Source organism: Phocoena sinus, chromosome 13 (assembly GCF_008692025.1).
Source record: "Phocoena sinus isolate mPhoSin1 chromosome 13, mPhoSin1.pri, whole genome shotgun sequence".
In the NCBI taxonomy this organism is placed as follows: Eukaryota; Metazoa; Chordata; class Mammalia; order Artiodactyla; family Phocoenidae; genus Phocoena; species Phocoena sinus.
Window position 1 is genome coordinate 21,351,163 of NC_045775.1, and position 24,257 is coordinate 21,375,419.

A 24,257-nucleotide genomic window follows, 5' to 3' on the forward strand; every position below is an offset into this window, starting at 1 on the left:
ACCAGTCCTCTCAAAAAGAGAGCTGGCATAACCTGAGCTGGCTCAATAGGATGGGGCATACTTGGCTGCTTTGCATTGACGTGAGTTGTCGTCTCTCTGCTGCTAATGGTCTGGGTTGCCTCCAAATCTGTTTCCTCTTCTGTACAGGGGAGGAACTGAACTACTTGATGCCTTTCCTCTTAAAGATTTTCTCACATAGTGCTAAATTCCCTTCACTGAAGAAGCACAAAGCTGTTCCCAGATATTTGGCCAATCAGTCTACAGTGTCAAAGTGTTCTGTTCCAGGTAGGCACTGAACTAATCTCCACTCCCTTAAATAGGAGCTGGCTATGTGTTTTTCTCTATTTCCTGAAGTCATCTGACTACTCCCTGCCCCAAACCTCAGGTTGTACTCTTATACATTCCAAGACTATGGTTTGCTTATTTCTCCTTGTGGGGTCTATCCTTGCTTAAGAGGCAATACTGTAGTCACCGTGAGTCTGCAACATCCCACAAGAGGATTCTAACAAGATGAGCTATAATACACTACTGTGCTTGGGTTTGAAATACCTCCTATAGAGTTGAAATAGAGTAGCTAAATATGTTTAATAAGTCAACAATGTGACAGTATAATGAAGGATCAAAAATCATGACGTGTAAAAGAATGGTTAAAGTAACTGAAGATATTTAATCTAGAGAAGAAAAGACTTGGGAAACACATGATAGCTATTTTTAAATACTTAGAAGGGCAATCATAGGGAAGAGTGACTAGATTTCCTAACACCCATGGTAAAATTTATAGAGGTATACTGTGTGACTTGATATAAAGGAAGATTTTTAAAAAATGACTGTCTACGAGTGCTCCAGAAGGGTCAGATGACCAGTGATCGGGAATATTTCATAAGCAGGAGTAAGATCTGAGCCACTGTTCTGCTGGCAGGGTGTCTGTGGTGTGTTCCTCAGTTACGTAAGTACTAGAAGCAGCTTCAGTGTAATGAGTTACCATCGCCCCCTTGTGGCCTGTGTGTTGGGTGTGTTGCATACTCTAAAGAGGAAGTTAGGAAGGCAGTAATACTGGATCCTGGCATATAGTCAGACAGGAGCCTTTATGCAGATACCCTTTCCAGTTCTCCAAACACCCACTCACATGTGGTCTCAAAAACACCCAGTACCTTTACTTAGTTTTACCCACTTCACAATATGCTCAATATGAGCAGTTTGACTCCCAAGCCTAGGTCAGGCCTGAGTGTTTCTCGTGAGCCATAGTTTTATGCTGAGGAGACTTGAGAGTTTGTGGAGGGAGAACCCCCTTGCCCGCGGGGGGCCGTGATGACAGAAGAAGTCTGTGTAAAGAGGGATCTAAGGAGTCCTGGGGAGGCAGGTCTAAAGGTCCAGGCCTGGCAGCATCACTGTCCAGGAAAGCCCCAGTTCCTATGGCTGTGTGCACAGGGCCAATTGTTCTCGGCAGACTGCATCCTGAGTGTTCTGTGGGGACCACGACTAGGGACCAGGCAGAAGGCGATGGCTGGTTGGAGGGAAGCCAGGCCCTTTAGTGGGGGAGGCCGGCTGGAACATAGCATTGAAGTGGGCTCGGCTTTCAAGCTGCATACGGTGGCCCAGTGGACAGGTGAGCGCACGGACAAAATGGATCCGAACTAGCCCTGACTGCCCCCCAGAGACCAGCCATCCATAGGAGTCCAGGTTTGGGCTGAATCGTACCTGTGAAGAGAATAGAAAACAAAAGAGATGCTCACAGTTGTTGCTTTAGGGTGAGTCTTAGCTCTAAGAGCAAAAAAAAAAAAAAGCCACAAATCTGAATGGATAGGAGGACCATGATGGGGTTAGAGGTAGGAATGAGAAGACGATGAATGAGGTATGTCTATCCTGCTCTGGAGGATGAGAGTGCCGGAGCTGTTTCCCCCACCTTAACCGTCTCCATTACCTTTTCATCTCCCATTTCATTGCTCACAGGCCCAGAGTTGGGAGGAAATGAGATGAAGGATGGCGAAGATGAGAGATAAGGTTCCTACCTTATGAATAGCTTCCAGCTGCAGCCGGTCCAGGCAGAGCCGTGTTTGCCCCTCTCCCTCCTGCATGCGCAGCATTGGCTCTCTGTGGGGCAGACCGTGGAATGAACTCTGGGGAGGAGGGTGTAATAGGAGAGAGAAAGAGAGCAGCTTCTTAGTTTTGCATCTTTCTGCTGGGACTCCTTAGGATTCCCTACTATACAAGGACTCAAGTGTTTTACTTTTTCTAATGCCACACCCATTCTCCTGGCCTCAATTTACCAAATCTGTGTCTTGAAAGAGCAAGTAGTGATGGTTGACGGTTTCAGCGTAAGTTCGAGCCTTGGGAGGGTTGGGGGCCCCAGATGAAGCAGAAGAGTGGTCCTGACCTTCAGGACTGTCCTGATATGGCATCAGATCTGCTTTATATATAGGCTAGAAAGAAGAATGTTAGATTAGGTTCTGTAATACTGAAGACTGAATAAAAGTAAAAGAGAAAATTGGTTTGGAGCAGGAAAGACTGTAAGTAGTATGTTTAAACATACGTTCAGATGCACGAGGGTAGGGGAGATTATGTACACCTCTATTCTAAGACTTCCAGGGAGAATGTCAGGGCTGGGAGACCTAGTACTAATTTGTACCCTGCTGCTAATTGGTAGCACTAATTTGAGAGGTCATGTGGATTAGGACCCAACAGATAGTGCTGCTATTAAATATTCATATACGTACGAATCTTCGATCTACAGGTCGTTTGACATTTATTGGGTTCAGTGCCATATCAGGCAATATAGCTGCAATGAGCTCCCCAGATATATCTCCTGCAGCTATTGTCCCGAGCCAGTCGGATCCTGAAAGACTCTAATAGGAAGAGAGAGATATTTTTCATTCATTCATTCATTCACTCATATTTATTCAGTTCTGTGAACTGGTAACAACTTCACAGTCTGAGGGGGGAGAGACATATTCGCACAAATATGAGTTTATCATAACCCATATCCCTGAAGATACAATTACCACACACCTATCTTCTCCTTTTATCCAAAACTACTGCCTCTGGGACTTCCCCAGTGGTCCAGTGGTAAAGAATCCGCCTTCCAATGCAGGGGACGCAAGTTCGATCTCTGGTCAGGGAACTAAGATCCCACATGGCGCGGGGCAACTAAGCCAACGTGCGCCACAACTACTGAGCTCACGCGCCTCAACTAGAGCTCATGTGCCCTGGAGCCTGCGCACCACAACTAGAGAAGAGAAAACCCGCACGCCACAACTAGAGAGAAGCCCACGCGTCGCAACGAAAAAGATCCCGCGTGCCTCAGTGAAGATCCTGCGTGTCGCAACTAAGACCCTACGCGGCCAAAAAGAATAAAACAAATTAAAAAATATTAAAACAAAACCAGGGCTTCCCTGGTGGCGCAGTGGTTGAGAGTCCGCCTGCCGATGCAGGGGACACGGGTTCGTGCCCCGGTCTGGGAAGATCCCACATGCTGCAGAGCGGCTGGGCCTGTGAGCCATGGCCACTGAGCCTGCGCTCTGCAATGGGAGAGGCCACAACAGTGAGAGGCCCGTGTACCGCAAAAAAAAAAAAAAAAACAAAACCAACCAACCAACCAAAAAACCCACTACTGCCTCTTTCTGGCCACCACTAGGTGAGTAAAGGGAACGTTTTCCTGTGTAATGAAGGTTTAGAAGAGAGGGGCTCACCCAGACAGTGCCTTTTCGAGGAGCAGTGAAGTAGGCCTTGAAACCAAGGTAACCAGCATCAATATAATGAATTCCACAGAGTCCATAACTGTAAGAGAAAGAAAAAAGAAAACCTTCCTTTTTCTACGGTTAGATTCATTTCTTCCCCCACAATTCAAACTCTCTCAGTGAAACAACCCTCAACCCTCCTCTCCTCACAACCATCTGGCACAGTGTACCCCAACCCTTAGGGCCTGTCCCCAGAGCTCCTCCTCTCTCCATCCTGCCGTACGAGGCATAGCAGTTGTCCTGAGCCACAGTGACACCATTGTAAGGGAGCAGCCAGGCCAGCTCTGTACTCAAGAAGCGCTTGATAGAGTTTATTGGTTCATAAGGTCGTCGAAGGTCCCAGAATTTGATTTTCCGGTCACTCCCTGCAGAGACTAGGAAATGACTGTGGAAAGATGGGAGAAGAGAGAGAGGATCAAATCTGAACAAGCCTGGAAGAATCAGCCTGTCCCAGTCTTCACCTCCCACCTCCACAACTCTCCTATTCTATACCTGTTAGCTTTGCACCATTGAAGGGTACGCACAGCCTGGTCATGGGCTAGGAAACACTGGAAGGGGTAGAGCTTCAAGGAGCCATCAGAGAGCCGTATCCGCTGCAGAGGCGAGTTCGTGGGAAGGTTCCAGAAAACCACCATGCCTGAGGTAGGGACAGAATGCATAGGTATTAGAGCCAGGTTCTCCTTTCTTGTTCTAATTCCTTTCTCTGGCTCCTAGGGTCTATGTCTTCTACTCTCAGACCTGATGGATTATGAAAGGCTATAGAGGTCATGATTAGCTAGTCAACATTCCCTCCACGGTTTAAAGACTCAACCTGACATTTTTAGTTCCAATTCTCATCAACATAAAAGTAATAGCTTAGTCTGAGATCTGCAGTTGAAAGATAGGTTGAATGAACCCAGTGTCCTCTACTCCCTACTAAATAAAAATAAAGGGATTTTTAAAAAAGCATAAACCTTCCAGGACAAGGGTTGGCAAACTACAGCCCATGGGCCAAATACAGCTTGCTGCCTATTTTGGTAAATAAGTTTGACTGGAACACAACCACACCCATTTGCTTACCTAAGGTCTGTGGCTGCTTTCACTTTATAATGGCAGAGTTGAGTAGTTCCAACAATGGCCGAACAACCCACAAGGCATAAAATACTCACTATCTGAACCTTAAGAGAAATGTTTGCCAGCTCTGCTCTAAGGCAAAGAGAACAGGCAAGGAGCCAAAAGCAACAAAATGTAGAGGAATAGAAAACAAATGGACAAATAGAAACTAACTCAGCTGATCCAAAACAAGCTGACCCCTGACCAGGCTGGCAGAGGACGAAGTAATCAAAAGTATAACTTTGATAAAAGTGAAAGACAAACTAAAGAACAATAAGAATTTAATAAACAAAAGTGGGGGGAACCGGGACTTCCCTGGTGGCGCAGTGGTTAAGAATCTGCCTGCCAACGCAGGGGACACGGGTTCGAGCCCTGGTCTGGGAAGATCCCACATGCCGCGGAGCAATGAAGCCCATGCGCCACAACTACTGAGCCTGTGCTCTAGAGCCCGTGAGCCACAACTACTGAGCCCACATGCCTAGAGCCCGTGCTCCACAATAAGAGAAGCCACCACAATAAGAAGCCCGCGCACCGCAAAAGAGTAGCCCCCGCTCGCCGCAACTAGAGAAAGCCCGCGCACAGCAACAAAGACCCAACGCAGCCAATAAATAAATTAATTAATTAAAAAAAAAAGTTGGGGGAAGCATGTGAAGCTAAAACCCCTTTTATACATAAACTCAGGAAATGTAGCATCTATGAGCCTTTTTGAAAAAACTTGACAGTGAATTACAGCTAAGCAATATAAGTAATTCAGCAATGGAGGGGGAGACCGAGATGAAAGGACTGGTGGAGACAGGCAATCATTTTCAATATAGAGTTAAGATTAAGTAACTCTGGGAATTAAGACAGCAAAACAGCACTGAGTACCACATACCTTGACAGTGTAAGAACAAGACCACCAAAAGAAACACAATTAGGAGATTGTGAGAAGGATGACAGGAAGCAGTGTACGAGTGCTAATTCCCTTATCACCCTAGCAGAAAGTCTGCTGGTGTGTCTAAAAGTGAAACTGTCATTTAAAAACAATAACAACCTAATAATGCCAATTACTTAATGTTATTTATAATTTTTTACCTTTTTCCTTTTTAATCTTAAAAGTATCTTTATGGAACTAATCTCTCTGTGGTGAAAGAACATTTATTGGGACCTTAGCTAATTTTTCAGTTTCACTTGCCTTTTCCTTCCATAAAGTTAAAGTATAATTAAACTTAATACCTTTTAATTTAAAACAGTATCTAGAGTATGATCCCATTTTTACAGAATTCTTTATCTCTCCATCTAATCTTTTTATCTTTATACATGCATAGAGAGCAGCATGAAATGATATGTATCTACTCAATTATTTCTTTCTGAGTAGAAAAATTCTAGTGACTTTTTTTCTCTTCTTTGTATATTTTTACACTTCATGAAGAGTTACAAGTATATAATGGCGAACACTGAATCAAAAAGGAAACCACAACAGAAAAACAAGCATATATAAAAGTTTCAAGAGCGGTAGCTCCTTATGCTCTGCTTTGCTTTTCACCATTATAATATCCAGCAGCCAGGTGGTGGTGGGGCCGGGTGGGTATCCAAGCCAGGCTAAGGCACTGACCACACTCAGAGGGGTCTGATGCTTGCATAGACCCCACCTGAAGGGTTGCCACACATTGGACCTGCAGGGACAGGAGAGACAAGGCTAGGGTTAGGGATAACTACTGTTTGGAATAAAGGCTCCAATCCTTGTTTAATCCAGCAGGAGGTGGGAGATTTTTCAGGTGGAAGGAGACTCACTGTGGAGTCAGTAAGGGAGGCTCAAGAAGATGGAGCCTTGGCTAAGGTAGCAGGTTCCTTACTCACCTTATAGATGGCAGGCTTCACTGCATCTGTGAGGGAAGAAGAGCAGTAACTGACACTCTGCATCCAGAGGACTGAGGTCCTAATTAGGCCTTGCTCTTAGGCCAGCACCCCCGGCCCTTTCAACCATGCCCTTCCCTCACACTCTTCTCTCTCTACCATCAAATGTATGAACCTGCCTCTATCTGCCCCCCAGATTCTCCTTTCCTCCTGTTCTATATGATAGCGCCCTTCCTCCTATCAGAATGGCTAACCCCTCCACTCGGCTCTCTTCTCATCCCCTCCTTTTCCAGAGCGTGGCTCATTTGGTTACCCTCCCCTTCTCCTGCCTGTCTACTTTCTCTCTCCCTATTGGGTCACTCTCATACTCACATGTAAACATGCACTCTTGTCTTCTATCTAAATCAAATGAACAAACCAAAACCTTCCTTTACCCATTCTTCTTTTTTTTGGCCGTGCCACGCAGCACGTGGGATCTCAGTTCCCTGACCAGGGATTGAACCCACGCCCCTGCACTGGAAGCACGGAGTCTTAACCACTGGACTACCAGGAAAGTACACCTTTACCCCTTTTTCACCTCCAGCCACCGCCCTCATTTATATGATCCCCTTCACAGCCAAACTTCTGAAAGAATTGTCTATACATTTCTGTCTTCACTTCCTCACCTCCCACTCCCTCCTCAGCCCACTCCTAACACCAGACCACCGAACACGGGATTTCTCAGGGTTCAAACCTAGGTGCCCTCTTCTTTAATTACTCAGTGCTGTTGAAAAACAAATAAATTCAACCAAATAGGAGCTGCATTTCCTGCCCCTTCCTCTTTATGTTCACCTTCACAAAGGTGAATATAGAGGGAGAACTCTATATTCTCTCCCTCTCTTCACAACAAAGAGAGTGTGTTTACGTGTATGTGTGGTGGTGAGGGCAGGAGAGGTGGAGGACAGGATCTGGGGAGGAAGAGGAATATGGCGGGGGAGACAAGCCTCAGGCGCAAGCCTCAGCCCTCAGCAGCTCTTTACACAGCCAATTAACTGTAGTAGCAAGAGGGGGAAGACCTGAGAGCACAGGAGAGCAAGGAAGGGGGGGAGATAAAAGCTAATGTGCTGAAAGAGGGCAGTTACAAGACTGCAAAAGAGAGGACTGCGTGCAGGCTGCCAAAGAGAGAGGTCAAGAACAACACGTGTGAAGTCAGAATGGGAGGAGTGACTTGGTAAGGCTTTGTACTGGAGAGACTGGGCCTAGAGGAGTTTCAGGGGAGACAGACAGGCCCTGCTAAACTGTGGCCACAACTCCAGCAGCCCCATTCTCCTTGCTGTGCTACTCACCTAGGGGCTGCTGAGCCAGCAGGGCCTCGGGATGGGGCAGACTGAACAGCAGCACCTTCCCATCTGAGCAGGCAAGAGCCAGGAGACCCAACCGGGGCAAGAGAGGAGCCTAGAGGGGGAGACCAGATCTGCACTGAGGCTTGCTGCCTTCAGGCACCTCTCAGAAAACTTTTCAGGTTCTGGTCCCTGAAAATATGATATGGAGTTGCTGGAAAAACTCCACCCACCACTCTCTAACCTCCCTCCCTCCCAGAGCCAGCCCCTTGGTCCTGGCTCTGAGTCCTAGGGCCATCCCACAATCAACTGGGAGGTACCTTCCGAGGGGTGCCTGGAAGTTCCCACGCTCCACTGGGGCAGAACTTGAGGTCCCAGATGCAGCCGTGGTCACAAGCAATCCCATAGACAAAGTGGGCTCTGTTGCCAGGACTGAGGAGAGAAAGCATGTGGGGAGAATGGGTGGGAAGGAGGGGCCTGGAGCTGCCAGAGCCTGCGCTCCCCTTGTCTCAACCCAATCTGAGCCTTGCCCCCTTCCCCTGCCCAGCCCCATCCTTCTCTCCTCCTCAACCACCCTCCAATGGCAGTGTCCCAGCCCCACCTCACCAGCTTTCTTGCTGCAAGGTCCCAAGGTCCCAGAGCTGGAGCAGCCCAGGGCCCGAATAAAGCTGGCTCAGTGGGTGTGTCTCATTCATGTCAGGGCTGGAGAAAAGAGCCACATACTGCGAGGCTGCTGCCCCCTCTGGCACTGGGCACCAGTCCAGAGCCCAGAGCGGTCCCCCCGTAAAGAAAGACACATCCCAGCGCTCTGGGTGTGCTGTGATAGAGCTAAATCTAGAGAAAAGTCAAAGATGGGATGAAAAAAGGAGTTAATAAAAGGTAGTAAGGACTTCAGTAGATGAATGGATAAATAAACTGTAATACACCCAGACAATGGAATATTATTTCACACTAAAAAGAAATGAGCCATCAAGCCATGAAAAGACATGGAGGAACCTTAAATGCACATTACTAAGTGAAAGAAGCCCACCTGAAAAGGCTACATACTGTGTGATTCCAACTGTAAGATATTCTGGAAAAGGTAAAACTATGGAGATAGTAAAATGATCAGTGATAACCAGATGTGGGGGAGGTGGAGGATGAATAGGCAGAACTGACTATCTTTAGGGCAGTGAAAATACTCTGTAAGATACCACATTGATGGATACATGTCATTATACATTTGTCCAAGCCCACACAATGTACACTAAGAGTGCACCCAAAAGTAAACTATGGACTTTGAGCTATTATGATGTGTCAGTGTAGGTTCATCAACTGTAACAAATGTGCCACTCTGGTGAGGGATGTTGATAATGGGGGAGGCTGTGCATGTGGGGGGCAGGGAGTATATGGGAAAAACCCTCTCAATTTTGCTGTGAACCTAAAACTGCTCTTAAAAAAGAAAAAAAAAAAAGTAATGCAAACAGAATGGGAGCTCCACCTGGAGCTCCTGTGAACTGACTTAAGCAAGCACCAGAACACCAGTCACAGTCTACAAGTGAAACCAGTCCTGGCCACCATCTGTATCTTCCTCCTTTCCTTCCCAAAGTCTGTCTAGTCCTAGGCTTACCTTCAAAGATGACAGGTTGTGCATTCTGGTTTACTACAGTATTCTCTCTAGGGCCAGTTTGTCTAGGTCTATCGGAGTAGATGTGACCTTGAAAACTGGTTTTACCCTAAACCTCCCTAGGCTCCCTCAGTCTGGCCAGCAGCGATAAGCACTGCACATTCGAGGGGGCTGACCAGATCTAGCCAGCACTCCTACCCTTGGGACCAATTGGACCAGCATTAAGGGAAGAACAGGGCCAATCTATCATCCCTTTCAACATCCATTTTTCATTTTCCTGTCTCCCAGAATCAGAAAAAGAGGTGCAATCGTCACCTGTTTATTCGGTAGAGTGTGCCATCTTCAGGAAGTCCTTCACGTTGTACAGAAAACAGTGGCGACTTCTCCTCCTGGGGCAGGTAGTGAGCTGCCTCACTGGGGGAGGGCAAAGGGAATAACCTAAGTTTGGAAGAGTTTCATCCATCCTGGGATTCCCATTATAAATCTAGAGTCCTCCGTTACCCTTCTGTCTCCAGTGGTGTCACCCCCTCCTAGATTTCAAAGATGTTTCTTCAACTTACAGTTCAGATAACAATTGCCACTTCCAGGCTAAAGGAATCCATTCCGCAAACTCCCAGTATGAATGCTTCTGTTCTCGGCTGGAGAAACAGAAGCATCATGAATGAAGGAAGAGAGAAATTCTAGAGCAGCACTGCCCAACAGAAGCAGCGCTGCCCAACAGCAGCAGCTCCCAGTGATGGGAGCGATCTATTATCTGTGCTGTGTAACACGCTAGCCGCCAGCTGCAAGTAGATACTGGGAACTTGAAATGTGCCTAGTGCAACTGAGAAACTGGACTTTCAATTATATGTAGTTAATTGAAAATGAAATTTAAATGGCTTCATGCAGCTAGTAGCTACCATATTGGACAGCACAGCTCAAGGGCTCTCGCCTTGGACTTCCTTCGTGGCGCAGTGGTTAAGAATCCACCTGCCAATGCAGGGGACGTGGGTTCGATCCCTGGCCCGGGAAGATCTCACATGCTGCAAAGCAACAAAGCCCATGTGCCACAACTACTGAGCCTAGGCTCTAGAGCCCGCGAGCCCCAACTAATGAGCCCGCATGCCCCAACTACTGAAGCCCACGTGCCTAGAGCCCGTGCTCCACAACAAGAGGAGCCACTGCAAGAGAAGCCTGCGCACCGCAACGAAGAGTAGCCCCCGCTCGCCACAACTAGAGAAAGCCCGCACAGCAACGAAGACCCAATGCAACCAAAAAATAAAATAAAATTAAATTAAAAAAAAAAAGAGCTCTTGCCTTTGGAGCAGTGCCTTTTAGTTATGAATGTCTTCACAGTGTTCTACCCTGCAAGTGCCTTCCGCCCTTCCCACAGCCCCACTGCTAGATAGTCGTTTGCACTCCTCCACCACCCTTTCATCCTCAGCCCCCATTCCCCAAGTCTCACAGGTCCTTGGTGAGATGAAGGCACTTCCAAACAGGAGCCATGATGTGATTTGGTAAACCATTGGGAGCCACTCCCCGGCAGTGTGGCTTCTGCTTCTGAGGATCAAATTGAAGAAAGTGTAAGGGAGAGAATCTTATAAGCTGGAGAAAGTCCCCAGAAGACCGCTTTCCCAACTTTTACTTTTCTTGGCATTACTTCCTCTCCAACCTTTTACCTATCAGCATCTTAAAAGATTTGTATCTCAACCATTACAATGACTTCTTCATCTTCTGCTCTTATTCCTCCATCAAAACCGCAAAACCTGCTCTCTGTTTTCTGTTCATCTTCCTTGGCATGTCTCCATGGCACCTGATTCAGAGGACTCCTTTTGATTCTTGAAACTCCTGCCCTATGGGGTAGTCTCTCCTTATTCCTCCCATGTCTCTCCTTATTCCTCCCACGTCTCCTTCGCAGGCTCGCCCTCCTCTGATCCATTTGGTCAGTGACAGTATTTCCCAGAGTCCCTCTGTCTCCTCAGCCCTCAATACACGTACTCCTGGTAATTTCATCCTATGTCTCGTGGCTTTGACCACCATTTTAATGCCTGATTATCAAGTCTGCATCTTAGTAAATGTAAACGTTACTTAGTCTCAACTTTTCTACAAATTCTAGACCCAGTGTGGTGCTGAGCCATATTAGAGCCTGAGGCAAAAGGGAAAATCAATTATATGGTTTCTATCTTTATTTAAATTTTTGATATTTTCTTCACCACAGAGTTGTTGCATTAATTTTGATTTTTAAAATGTTGCATCGAGATATTTATCTTGATTACTGGGGGTTTTGGTGCTCCCTTAAATGTTGCATCTGGGAGAAGTAAGGCACTGGTCCCATATATCTGACTGGCAAAGAGACGTCTCCAGAAGGATGGCCCTTGATCTACCAGCACCTCCAACTCGACATGTCAGAAAGTAAACTCATCACCTCGCCTGCCCACCTTCCCCCATCCTGAGTCCCCCACTCTTTCTGTGTGTCCAGGTTCAGTGTATGAGAGCACCATCAAAGCTGGAAATTCTTACTCCTTCAATTCCCAACTGCTATTAATTCTCTTATATATCTCCTTTATCTGCCTCCCCGTCTTCTCTTCCTTCACTGCTTAATTTAGGCCCTTACTAACTCTGGAGAACTAGAGAACTGAAGCTGTCTTCTTTATTGTCAACTGCAAATTAATCTATTTTCCTAACTGATCATGTTATTTTTCTACCTAAAAACCTCTGTTGTATAGAGTTTCTGTTTGGGATGACAAAAGTTTTGGAAATGGATAGTGGTGATGGTTACACTACATTGTGAATGCACTGAATGCCAATGAATTATACATTTTAAAATGATAAATTTTGTTTTATCTACTTTACCATAATTAAACACACACACACACACACACACACACACACAACCTTTGTTGGCTCCTATCAGTTTTAGTCCTTTCATCGTCTCTAGTTTAATCTTCCCCACCACTTTACCCCAGGCCCTATGCTGCAGCCACAACCAATTTCTGGGAAAACCATCCTCTCTGGCAAACTTCTATTCCTTTCAAGACCTAGCTCAAGTATCATTTCTCCATGAAGTCCAAGCAGTTAATCATCCTTCCTCTATACGCCTAAAGCAGATTGTTCACTCCTGATGCAGCACTTATTACACTGTGAGCTTTGTAAAGCAAGACCTTGTCTTATTCATGCTTGTGTTTCCTAGCATAGAGTAGATGCTCAACATATGAACGAATAATCTTGTTTAGTTACACCCGTAGCCCCTACAATCTCAACTGTGTTTGAAGTTGCTCTTTTTTCCTTTTACCTGTTTTGGCCATCCTAGTTACTAGGCCAAAGCTTCCCTTCTAGGCATCCTGCTGACCCCCTAATAATCCTGCTATCCCCATTCACTCTGTCTATTCAGGTTACCCCTGAAGTGGATGCTCGTGCGGTGCTTCGGGGCACTGTAGGCTCAGGGTCAGACGAGCTCTCGCTTGGGGCCTCACTTTCTTCTCCATCTTCAGCCTCAACCTGGAGAACGAAGTCTTCGTCCCGTGCAGTGTCATCCTCTTCTTCTCCATAATGACAGGCTGCCTGCTGCTGGCTCTTCTTGGGTTTGGTGGGGCTGCTCACCTTGGGGCTCTCAGGACAGGACACTGGAGCAGGCAGGGCTGTTGAGAGCTCTTCAGCCAGTTCCTGAAGGTACAGAAGTGCCCTGTAGGATAGGGCAGAGTCAGAGCAACACTCACAGACACTTAACCGAGAGCCCACTGTGCCCGACACTTGGCTGATTCTTATCTCACTAGATTCTCCCAGTGACCATGTGAAGTGGCTATTAATTTCCCTTCCCCTTTGATAGATGTAGAAACAGAAATCCAGGAAAGTTAAGTGACTTGGCCAAGATGATTCAGATCACATATGTGGAATCTGAACCCAGTTCTTCTGACTCCAAGTCCAAAGCACTTTTCACTCTACCACAGTCAAAGATCATTGAGGGCAAAGGGAAAGAACGGAAGGGCACATATATACTGACACATATTGGGCAGTAAAATTGCAATGAAGACTTGGAGGACATTGTGAAAAATGCGATAGGATATGAGGTACGGAAAGGAACCTCCCAGATAGACAAATTTAACCACAGATAAAATTGCTGTGGTAAGAGCTAGAAGACTGCTCAAGTCCCCAGATCCCAGACACCACCCCTGCTTACCTGACACCTCATCACAGTCCACTCATCTCTCCAGCATCTGCCCCACCCTCATCCCTTCACCCAGCCCCCCTCCACCAAGCTGTGCCCCGAAATCCTTACACTTGGGCAGCCCTTCGGCGGGGTCGTTCCCCAGGAGGGGTCTCAAAGTCCTCAGGGGGCCTCTTTGGATGTGGAGACTCTGGCTGATCTAGGCCTTTTGACAACTTCAGCAGTAGCAGATCTGCCTTGGACTTTCGACCTCGTTTCTTAGGCATGGGGGTGGACAGAGGGTTGGACTGATCTAAGAGACCAGGAACCCGAGGGGCTGATGGAGAATTAGGCTGCTGGGGCCTTTTGGGGCCTTTCCGTGTCCTACCACCTCTCTTCGGGCCAGGCTTTGAGGCCCTAGGCTTTGGGACCTTTGACATCTCTGAAGAAAGATCTGTAGAGAAGAATATGGGTCTGTGAGATGGGACCAGAGCTCAAGCCTCTTTGGAACAGATTACACCATACCCAAGTCTGTAAGGTCCTATGAGCTCAACCTGCTCTCGTTCATCTTAAGCTGAGCATGGGGAGATAAAAAGCTGAAAGGTCAAGGGACATACCTTGCTGTTCCAGTCTGGAGAGGGTTTCCTGTTCTGGAGGGAGCCTCCTCTCATCAAGAGAATCCTCAAATCCAGGCAAAGGGGTAGATAATGATGTCTCTATGGAAGCCTCCACACTGGTTGTTTCTGAAGAGGCCTTGACATCAAGCTGTTTTAGCACCTCTTGTCCAGGAGAGTCTACCACAGTCATGTTCCCCACGGGGCCGGCCTCCTCCAGAGCAACACAGCCGACCCCGTAGGGATCCATCAGCACCCCCTAAAATGGCTGCGCCTGCATATAAGAGACATACAAGTGAGTAGAAGGTAAAAGCTATTTGCACTGGCTCAGATTTTTCTACTTTCCTGTCTTTCTCTTCTCACAACCATTTCTCCAACCTCCCCCCACCTTCCCCACCAACCAGAAATCCAAGCTCTCTGATCATTCATTCATTCAGCAATAATTACTAAGCATAGTCTATATGTCAGGCACCATTCTAGGAACTGGTAACATGACAATAAGCAAGACAGACAAGGTCCCTGACCTCACAGAACTCACATGTTAGTGGAGCTGACAATAAACAAACAAGCAATAATAAAGCTACCATTTATTAAATGCTTACTATGTGCCAAGTATTGTACTAAGTGCTTTATTTAGATGATTTAAAGTGAGTGAACAATTATTTAACTACTCTCCCTGAAACCCAATGAAATGAATCATCCCCTCCCCCTCAAAAATAAAAAAGAGAGCGAGAGAAAATCACCTGTTATGAATGTAGGAAAGGGCCGCAAGTTTCTAGAATAGACTATAAGGAATAGCTGCCAGATGCTATACAGTTTACATCAAATTGAAGGAGGACAGGATGACTAGAGCTGACATCCATCTTTGTGAATATTAGTCAAGGTACAGATTTATTTAAGAATAAGTAATTCTCTAGTGTCCTGCTAGCAATCTTTCAGCTGGATGGGGGAGGTGGTAGCCTATGAGACAATTAAGGAACATCCTACTACATTAAGAGACCATTTCCACACTGAAGAATAGACTAAAAAATGGTCATGAATCTTCATTTTCTTCAAACCCAGGAAACCAGCTGTGCAACCATGGACCAAAGTAAACTGACAGAGATAAACAACACACTGACTACCAAACCAAAAACCTGAGCAACACAGAACTCTGCAAGGGCCCAGTTTCTGGCCAGAATAACCTACTTGTCTGTAACAAAAGGGAAGAAATAGCTCAGATCCCAGGAGGAACCCCTCCATAGGTCTATATATGTCTTAAGGATAAAGAACTCATCAGCCTCAGTGGAAAACTGTGCTAATACAAATACCACAAGAAATATCATACAAATTAAAGTTTCCAACTGTCTCTCTTGAGGAAGCTACAGTCTATCATTATAAACTATAAGGATACATTATAACATCATATGCTAGGGATATAGTATAACACTATCAAGGTAAATAGAGGTCAATGAGAATCCACCTACATTGTTCTCTGGTAAACAGCAAACCCTGAGAGAACTACTCCATTCAAAATTAGTAATAAGCAAAAAGGATCCAATGGGACCTATGCATAGTTACTATGGAAAGAATATAAAGGACACAAATGAAAAAGGTGAAAAGTACCCTTTCAAAGAAAGTCTCCAGAAGACAAGAAATTTTCCAACAAAAGCTTCTATTCTTTCAAAAAAGCCAAAGAGACTGTGGAATCCAAGATTCAAGAGACCAAAGAAGAAATAAAACAATGGCAAGGCAAAAAAAAAAAATGAGCTGGCAGTCATAAGGAAAGAAACTGAGTAAAAGAATAAAATCAAAGAAATGAAAACCAGAGAAGCAAAATGCTGAAACTATACATACTACTGAAAAGACAATCAGTGATATGAAAGACATGTTTGAAAAAAACCACACAGGTTGTAAAGAGATAAAAGTGATTAGTGAGAAGATGATATGGATGAAAAGAGAAAGTGGAAAGCCAACATATGAATAATTGATGTTCCTGAAGAAAAGAGAAGAAAAATGGGAACAGAAAAAAAACATGTTCAAAGACCTAACAAAAGAAAATTTCCTGAAATGAAAACTAGAAATGTGTACTTTCCTAACATAAAGGAAGATCTCAGTCTATAGATCAAAAGGGCTTATGGTACAAAAGACAAAAATCAATAAATACTCATTAAGACCAAGAAATACAAGTGAAGATACTAAATTTCTCCTACAAAGAGAAAAAAAAAAAATCAGGTCAGCCTCAGAGTTCTCAGAAACATTTGATGCCAGAAGATAAAGAAACATGAAAAGGATCAAGAGAATTCTTTACTTAACTGTCATTCATGTAAAGGTAAGGGGATGACATTCTAAATATGCAAGTTTCTAAAAAAATACACTTGAAGACCTAATTTAGCCAATGAAAGATAAATCAATATAAAGAACTTGCTAATGGAGAAGTTGTGTTATTAAAAGGCTGGCAGTAAGGATTTAACCCAGTGACACATCATTAACTGTGGTAACTACAGGTATAAAACAGATTATAAATTAAAAATTTCAATGTCCCACAATGTAAAAATACCAGTATTCTGATTGTAGTAGATTGGGGCAAAAGAAGAAGTTCTTAATTTTGCTTCTAAGGCTGACAAATTGAAAAATATAGATTTACTAATACCATTTTTTTGGGGGGGGGGTGTGCACCGTGTGGCTTACGGGATCTCAGTTCCTGGACAAGGGATTGAACCCTAGCCACGGCAGTGAAAACCTGGAATCCTAACAACTAGGCCACCAGGGAACTCCCTACTAATACCATTTAGATGTTTAATAGAACTAAAAACAGTATACTATATTGCTTCCAAAATACCCAATAGGGCTAAGAAATGGAATTTTTTAAAAGACCACATAATAAAAGATCATTAAAAATAATGGAAGCACACACACACACAAAGAGAAAAGAAAAAAAAAAAACAACACAAGGGTGACAGAAACAAGATAAATAAAAGGGATTTATTACAGGGTATTAAATGGTTCACATCAGTGGTTCTCAAAGGGTGGCCCCAAAACTGGCACATCACTTGGAAGTCAGTTAAGTGCAAACTTCCAGTCCTACCCCAGACCTACTGAATCAGAAACTCTGGGATGGGGCCAGCACTTCATGTTACAGCAAGACTTTCAGGTGATTCTGCGGCATACTCAAGTTTGAAAACCACCTGCATAGAGGATCACTGGAAGGGTTGGGGAAAAAACGTTTAGGAACAAGTACTTGTCAAATTGAGAAGCTGTTTACAGCTGCTGGTTCAAGAACCACATGGCTTCTCCTCTGCCATGGTGGGGAGCCAGAAGCTGGATCAAGAAGCCCCTGCCATAGCTGATGGCTCCATAAATAAGCTGCTTCTGCAATAATCAGAAAGTGACCAACTGAGGAAGACTCTTCTCTGGCTCCCAGATCCAGAGCCGTATCACTGCCACTATCCGCAACAGCAAAATGCATGCCTTCTGGCCTGCCTCCTCTCTAAACTCAAGTCCAAATTTGAGTTCCTCAAGAGCACATTTGATTGGCAAGGCCTAAATCATATTCAGAATCTTGGATGGAAAAATTCCAGGCAATGAAATTTCTAGCTTTCCAGGCTCTCAGATGGAGGGTGCTCATTCTCTCACATCCCACTTACCCCAGGGTAGAAAGTAGGATCAGTATTTTCTCAATTCCTCTCCAGTGTCAATTCTTGACCAATAGTCCTCCCCATCTTGTAAAAACTTTGTTCCTTCCAAGCTCGTAAAGTTCAGCTAAATCACTGCTAGTCACTCCACTGTCACACCTGAACCTTGTCAGCATATAAAACCTTTTAACCTCTAAAATCACTAAGACACCCAATATCTGATCACAACCTCCCATCATTACAGCTAGATTGCTCAACTACTATCACTATATCTATTCTTTAACCACATTAATTAATCCACTGATCTCTCCAATTTCTCCCTATGTCAGCCACAAACCATCTAGTTTAGACTTCTTTATTTTAATCAGACTCCTGTTGATATTACAAACTTCCTTTCTTTTTGTTCCACAGGCCCGGCAAAATTCAAGCCTGGATGAACCAATCACCCATCTTCTCCACGGGAGCATGTAAGCTAGTTGAGCACTAGCGTCCTAGTTGAGCACTAGTTGAGCACACGTTCTCTCTAATCAGCTCCCATACCCTCTCTCCTCCAACGTCTGATACCCTAGTCCTCAGCAGATAACTTAACCTCAGATTTCTTAAATGATCAAAAACCATACTTCAATTTCTTGTCAGATAACCTAACACTCCCTGCCTCTGAGCCCCTCATCCACTTTCCAAAGCCAAACTTTCCATTTGTGTTCTAGCCCCGTGCCCCCTCCTGCCCCACCGAAAGAAAATGAAGATGTTTATCCTTTTCCTTTCCATTGGCTCCTTCTAAACAGAATTTAATGGGAATTCCCTAGTGGTACAGTGGTTAAGGCTCTGCGCTTCCACCGCAGGGGACACGGGTTCAATCCCCAGTGGAGGAACTAAGAACCCGCATGCTGTATGGTGCGCCACCCCCCACCCCCGCCAAAATAAATACAATATGTGCCTCCCCAAAATAAATAAATAATATAAAATTAAAAAAAATAAACATTTAACTATTTTTTAATTTTCATCTTAACACAAATACAACTATCCTTCAACCCAGTTCTCCAACTAATATCCTCCTGCCCCTCACAGTCAAACTTTAAGAGCTGTCTGCCCTTGACGTTTTAATCACCCTGCTGCATCCTAACTAGGAGATTGCCCTCAACTCATCACTGAAGCTAAAGTGATCAATAACTGTTGTGTCAATTAGTCCAATACTCTTCTCAGTCTCGTTTAACTTGACCTCTCAGCAGCACCAAGGCTCCTTACCACTTGTTTCTTGAAACATTCTCTTTTCTTGAGAAGCAATTCAAGTCCAGTAACCTTCCAGATGTTTACAAAATTTCCTGTCTTTTACAGGTGTCTTACATCTGTTTGGTAGCTTTTTTGCTTGTTTGCAAACTCACCACTTTTGTCTCTCCAAAGTATTCAGTTTTAGTTTGCTTTCTTTTCTTTTTTAGAATTGTTTTTATAAAATCTTTAGTTGATACAAAATACTTATAAATAAGTGTAGAATATAAAGAACAACAATAAAACACCTGTATATCTGCCATGTTTCAACTTACTTTTAATAGAAACAGTAACTCTTACATACTCAAATTTCCTTAAAATTTAAATATATGTCACAATTATATAAACATAGTGACAAATCAACTTATATTAAAAATGTTCGAACCAACACAATGACTCTTGGCAAACATTCAGTTCAACTACTTAGAGTGACCGGGCCTATAGGAAAAAAATCTACAGGCTTCGAGAATTCAGTGTGCCATGGGCATCAGTAAAGTATGTTTTATGCAGGAAATGGAGAATGTCAGTTAACAGAGGGAGCTAGTTAAATGGAATCAGTTAAGAGAATTTCTACATGTCTTAAAGATTTTTCCATATCATTTTTCCACATACATCTTTTTCATTCTTCTTAGTTACTACATGGTGTTCCATAGGATTATAGTTTATTTGGGTATTTCCCATTTAATGGACAATTGGATTATAATACTATTACAAATAATACTGCAGTGAATATTCTAGTATAGATCTCTTCATTAATGAGAAATTATTTTTCTAGAATAATCATCTGAAGTGGAATTACTGTACTGGGTTAAAGGGTATACACATTTCAAAATTTAATAGATACTGCCAAACAGGTCACCAAGGTGAAAAGCAATTTATACTCTTACTAACTGTAAAAATGGGTATACCCATTTTACCACCCCTTGTCAATCTTTGATTTTTGCCAGTCTGATGGGTGAAAGAATTCTTCCCTACTGTATTTATTTGCATTGTCCTGGTAATAATTGAGATTAGCAACTCCTTTTTATATGTTGGACATCTGTCTTTTATGAATTGCCGATACACATAATTTGCCCATATTTCTATAGGACAAATTGATCATTCCTTATTTATCTGTGCAGTTATTTATGTTGCAAATATTTTCTCTCTGTATCTACCTTTTAAAAAAACTTTGCTTATGCTTCTTGCTAAACTGAAGTTAAATTTTATAAGTTAAATTTCTCAGTCTTCTCCTTTATGGCTTCTGTTTGTCTTTTTTTTTTGGCCATGTTGCATGATGCGGGGATCTTAGTTCCCTGACCAGGGATTGAACCCGTACCCCCTGCCGTGGAAGTGCAGAGTCCTAACCACTGGACCACCAGGGAATTCCCCTGTTTGTGTCTTAAAAAGGCATTTCCTACCCCACTGATATAATATCAGAATATAAGATATCTTCTTTTATTTTCTTCTAATAATTTTTCTAGTTTTGGATTTTACATGTAGCTCTTTAGCCCGTCTGGAATTTCCTTATCATAAGAGATATGGGTATTTACTTATTCCATATCTATCTTCCTTAAAAGTTTCATGAGATAGGGCTCTTGTCTATCTGACTCACTATTGTATCTAGAACCTGGTACGTGGTAAGCACAATAATTAACCTTTGTTGATTGAACAACTAACTTCTCAAGGTACAAAAATCTCTATAAGGATTCACTTCTCAAAGAAGGCATGGCATTGGTGGTTAATTTCCATTTTTGACTACACAATGCAAATCCTGGGCACAAGTTAAGGATGTTTAGTAAATGTGTACCAGAGTTTATAAAATTTTGCATCGGCACCCCAACTTGTCTTGTTCCCATGCTGCTCCAAGGCTGCCAGCCTGATCTCCCCAGATGTGGAAAATGATTAGATAACACTGCTCCTCAAGTATGGAGTTACTTTACACACACTGTTTGGTCTAATACATTGTCTCCCAAAGTGTTCCTATGGTACAACTGGTGGTATGCAAGATGATTTCTGAGATACAAAAATGAACGATTTTATTTGACTAATTGTGTTTTTATTTTAACTTGTATATATAAAAAGAAAACTATAACTAGTCCATGAAACCCATGGTTTCATCTACATTGTTTAGATCAAGACTAAAGCACTTAAATCTTAAAATTAAATCAATTTAAAGAAAATTACTAAGAAAACAATACTACAGTTGATAAGAAGGGGTGGCCAAAAGAGACGAAGGCACAGGAATGACAGATTTGTGTAACAATATGCCCCTGGGGCTATAAGCCTTGGCCATACCCTGCACCCCTCTAACGAAGTGAGTTACCACGGGTGAAGCTGGTGAGTTACCAGAGGTCCCCCACCTCTGCCTTCCCCAACAGAAAGCCAAGTTGCTGCGGGATAAAAGGACTAGATTGGGAAACATAACTGGCCCCTGGCTGCGCCAATGAGGTTGCAGCGCGCGGGGCACAACCCCCAGGGTTAGAAGAGCCTCACCGAGGAAGAGGCTGGAACACAGCAGAATGAAAAGATCGACCCGCTACCTCTCTAGGGGTGACCGCCTGCCCTTTCTCAGTCCTGGGCGTCGGGTAGCTTTCACCACTAGCCTGTTCGGGAAGCGAGCCCTGAGTTTCATAAGGCTGAGGACTACGGTAGGTTCGCAGAGTCCGAGGGTTGCAATGTAGGCAGCGCCGCGGCCGGGACACAGGACGAGGTGTTACAGACACCGCGTGGGGAAAGAAGGCGAGACCCGAGGAGAGCAGAGATGGGGGATGCACGGTTGCCACCGTGGGTTAGGGAGGTGGGGACCACGACGGTTTCCGGAGGAGTTCAGGGGCTGGAGGTCGCGATGCTGTGCAGAGGCGGAAAAGCGGAGCCGGAGTTGGTTCCCAATATCTTAGTGCTACCGAAAAAGAAGTGGGGTAGGGGGGTAGTAATCGTGGGGCCCCGCACATCCCGCTGTGGTACACTCACCCTCACCAAAGTCCTTCCGGAAGTCCAAGTTCGAAGATGGCGCCGCCTGTCTGGTCGCCGTTTTATGACGAAATCTGGTAGCTACTCTTCATTGACGACCCCCACCCCCCCGTGTACAAGGTAAACACGTGGGCTTGGTTGGGAGTTTGTGCCCCAGGACGTTTTCTATTAGATTATGTATCCCATAATGCAGTGCGGCGAGCGTCCCCGAGCCCTGTCGCAGCGGGCGCAGCTCCTGGACGCCGCTGCACGGCCTTATGGGAATTGCAGTGTCCCGAAGGGAACTGACGCCTGCGCGGTGATAGTCGTCGCGCCCCCGCCGGTTCCCACGCGGCTTCTACTCGAGCCTCGACAGTGCGAGTGTCCAGGCCTGAGTGTCGCTCCCGAGCGCGGAATCCTGGCTTTCTGTCGAGACTACCGGCCTGTGGCGGGCAGGGCCGGGCTGACTTGAGAATATTGACCTGCAGCCCCGCCGTCGAGCCGGAGACTGGGAGACAAAGGAATCCTTGCCTCGGGGGACGACTCCGGCTTCCCCCTCAGGGCAGCTTCCAGCAGATCCAGCCACTAGTGAAGTCAAGGATGGACCCAGGACGGAAACAGTGAAAGGGAAGAGCAGTAGAAAAGCCTGGCATGGGGACGCTCTACTCAAGTGATCCTCGGGCTTGGACCCTCGCCTTGGTCGTAGGCCTTGCCCCACTCCCTCCCTGGGAAGTAGGAAGCTGCTGGAGAAAGAATGTAACAAACTTCCGCCCTTTCCTGAGGCATTTAAAGCTGTGTAAATCTCACAGGTCTCCACACACCGAATAGTGGAGTTCAGGATGTATAAACAAACAGGAAAGGGTGGGGTAAACCAGTCTTTCTCTTCCCAGATCATCTCATCTATTAAATTACCGTGGTTACACAAAACATTTAAGAAAAGCATGGGAGAAGCTAGCTAAGATTTAAAATCTAGAGCAAGGGGGGCTCCCGTCCCATTTGCCCTAAGTGGCCTAAAGACAGCTAAGGCTGCGCTGTGGCTTAGGACTGACTCCTTTCTGAGAGTGCAAAATCGGGTGCAGTCGAGGCTGCAGTTCCTCTAATACGGGGTATCTACAATGCTTGTCCGATGAACAGCTCTCAACTTGACAACTTCAAGCATTTATTTTTCTATTAAAATTTTTTTTCAAGCATTTATTTCTGTAATGAACAAATCTGACTCTTCTCCATTCCTGTTGCCTCAGATTAGACTATCTTTGACTTCCCCTAAAGCAAAATCTTTTTTATACTAATAATTGTATTTATTTTGGGGATAAGACATTCACATGGCTGAAAATTCAAAAGATACATAGGATATAAAGTGAAGAGTACCTTTCACCTGTCTCCAGCCTCCCAGACCACATCCACCCAGGCAGTTTTCTTGTTACAGGTCCAAGATACTTTCTGTATTTATACACATGCAAATACATATATATCTCCCCCCCCCACACACACCTTTTTTTTTTAAACTTTTGGCCACGCTGCACATGTGGGATCTAGTTCCGCAGCCAGGGAATCTTTCCCCTTTTTAATTCAAACAGCAACTACACACACTGTCCTGCACCTTACTTCTTTTGAGTGTACCTTGGAGACTATTCCATTTCTCTATATAAAAACCTTCCTTATTCTTTGTTATGATTGCTTAGTATGTAATTATATGAATGTAGTAATAATTAGCCCTTATTATTAATGGATATCCAGGTGGTTTCCAGTCTTTTGCTATTATAAACAATGCTGCTATAAATAACTCTGTATCTAAGCTACTTCAAATGTGCAACTATATGGCTAGCATTAAGTTCCTAGAAGCAGAATTGCTGGACCAAAGTTTAGGTGCATTTGTGATTTTGATTGATAGGCAATCTCTTTTTAATTGATCTGGTTCTCTGCCTCTAATCTCTACCAGCTACCAGCTAAAGCACAGAGCTGACCCTGTTGAACCTCTGCTTAATTTTGATGATTAAGTGGTATGCTCAATATGTAAAAAACCATGAATTTATCATAATCTTTATAGAGAGAAAGCCAAAAATTCAACAACTTCTCATTGTATGCCACTGGAAGTAACCAGTGATCAATCCTGAAAACTGGC

The 24,257-nt window shown here is 44.5% G+C and overlaps 1 protein-coding gene across 1 annotated transcript; it reads right to left on the minus strand.

Moving 5' to 3' along the window:
• Nucleotides 1–642: 642 nt before the first annotated feature.
• Nucleotides 643–22,516, minus strand: GTF3C2 (general transcription factor IIIC subunit 2). Its single transcript, XM_032652210.1, has 19 exons — nt 22,157–22,516; nt 14,328–14,598; nt 13,843–14,164; nt 12,963–13,248; nt 11,032–11,126; nt 10,148–10,225; nt 9,903–10,001; nt 8,588–8,815; nt 8,302–8,413; nt 7,988–8,096; nt 6,666–6,691; nt 6,352–6,481; nt 4,227–4,371; nt 3,958–4,119; nt 3,687–3,774; nt 2,715–2,843; nt 2,268–2,420; nt 2,010–2,117; nt 643–1,698 (listed from the first exon to the last, which is right to left on the minus strand). The coding sequence occupies exons 2-19, from the start codon at nt 14,572–14,574 to the stop codon at nt 1,480–1,482; spliced, it is 2,736 nt and encodes a 911-aa protein (XP_032508101.1). The 5' UTR covers nt 14,575–14,598; nt 22,157–22,516; the 3' UTR covers nt 643–1,479.
• Between the last annotated feature and the right edge of the window lie 1,741 nt (nt 22,517–24,257).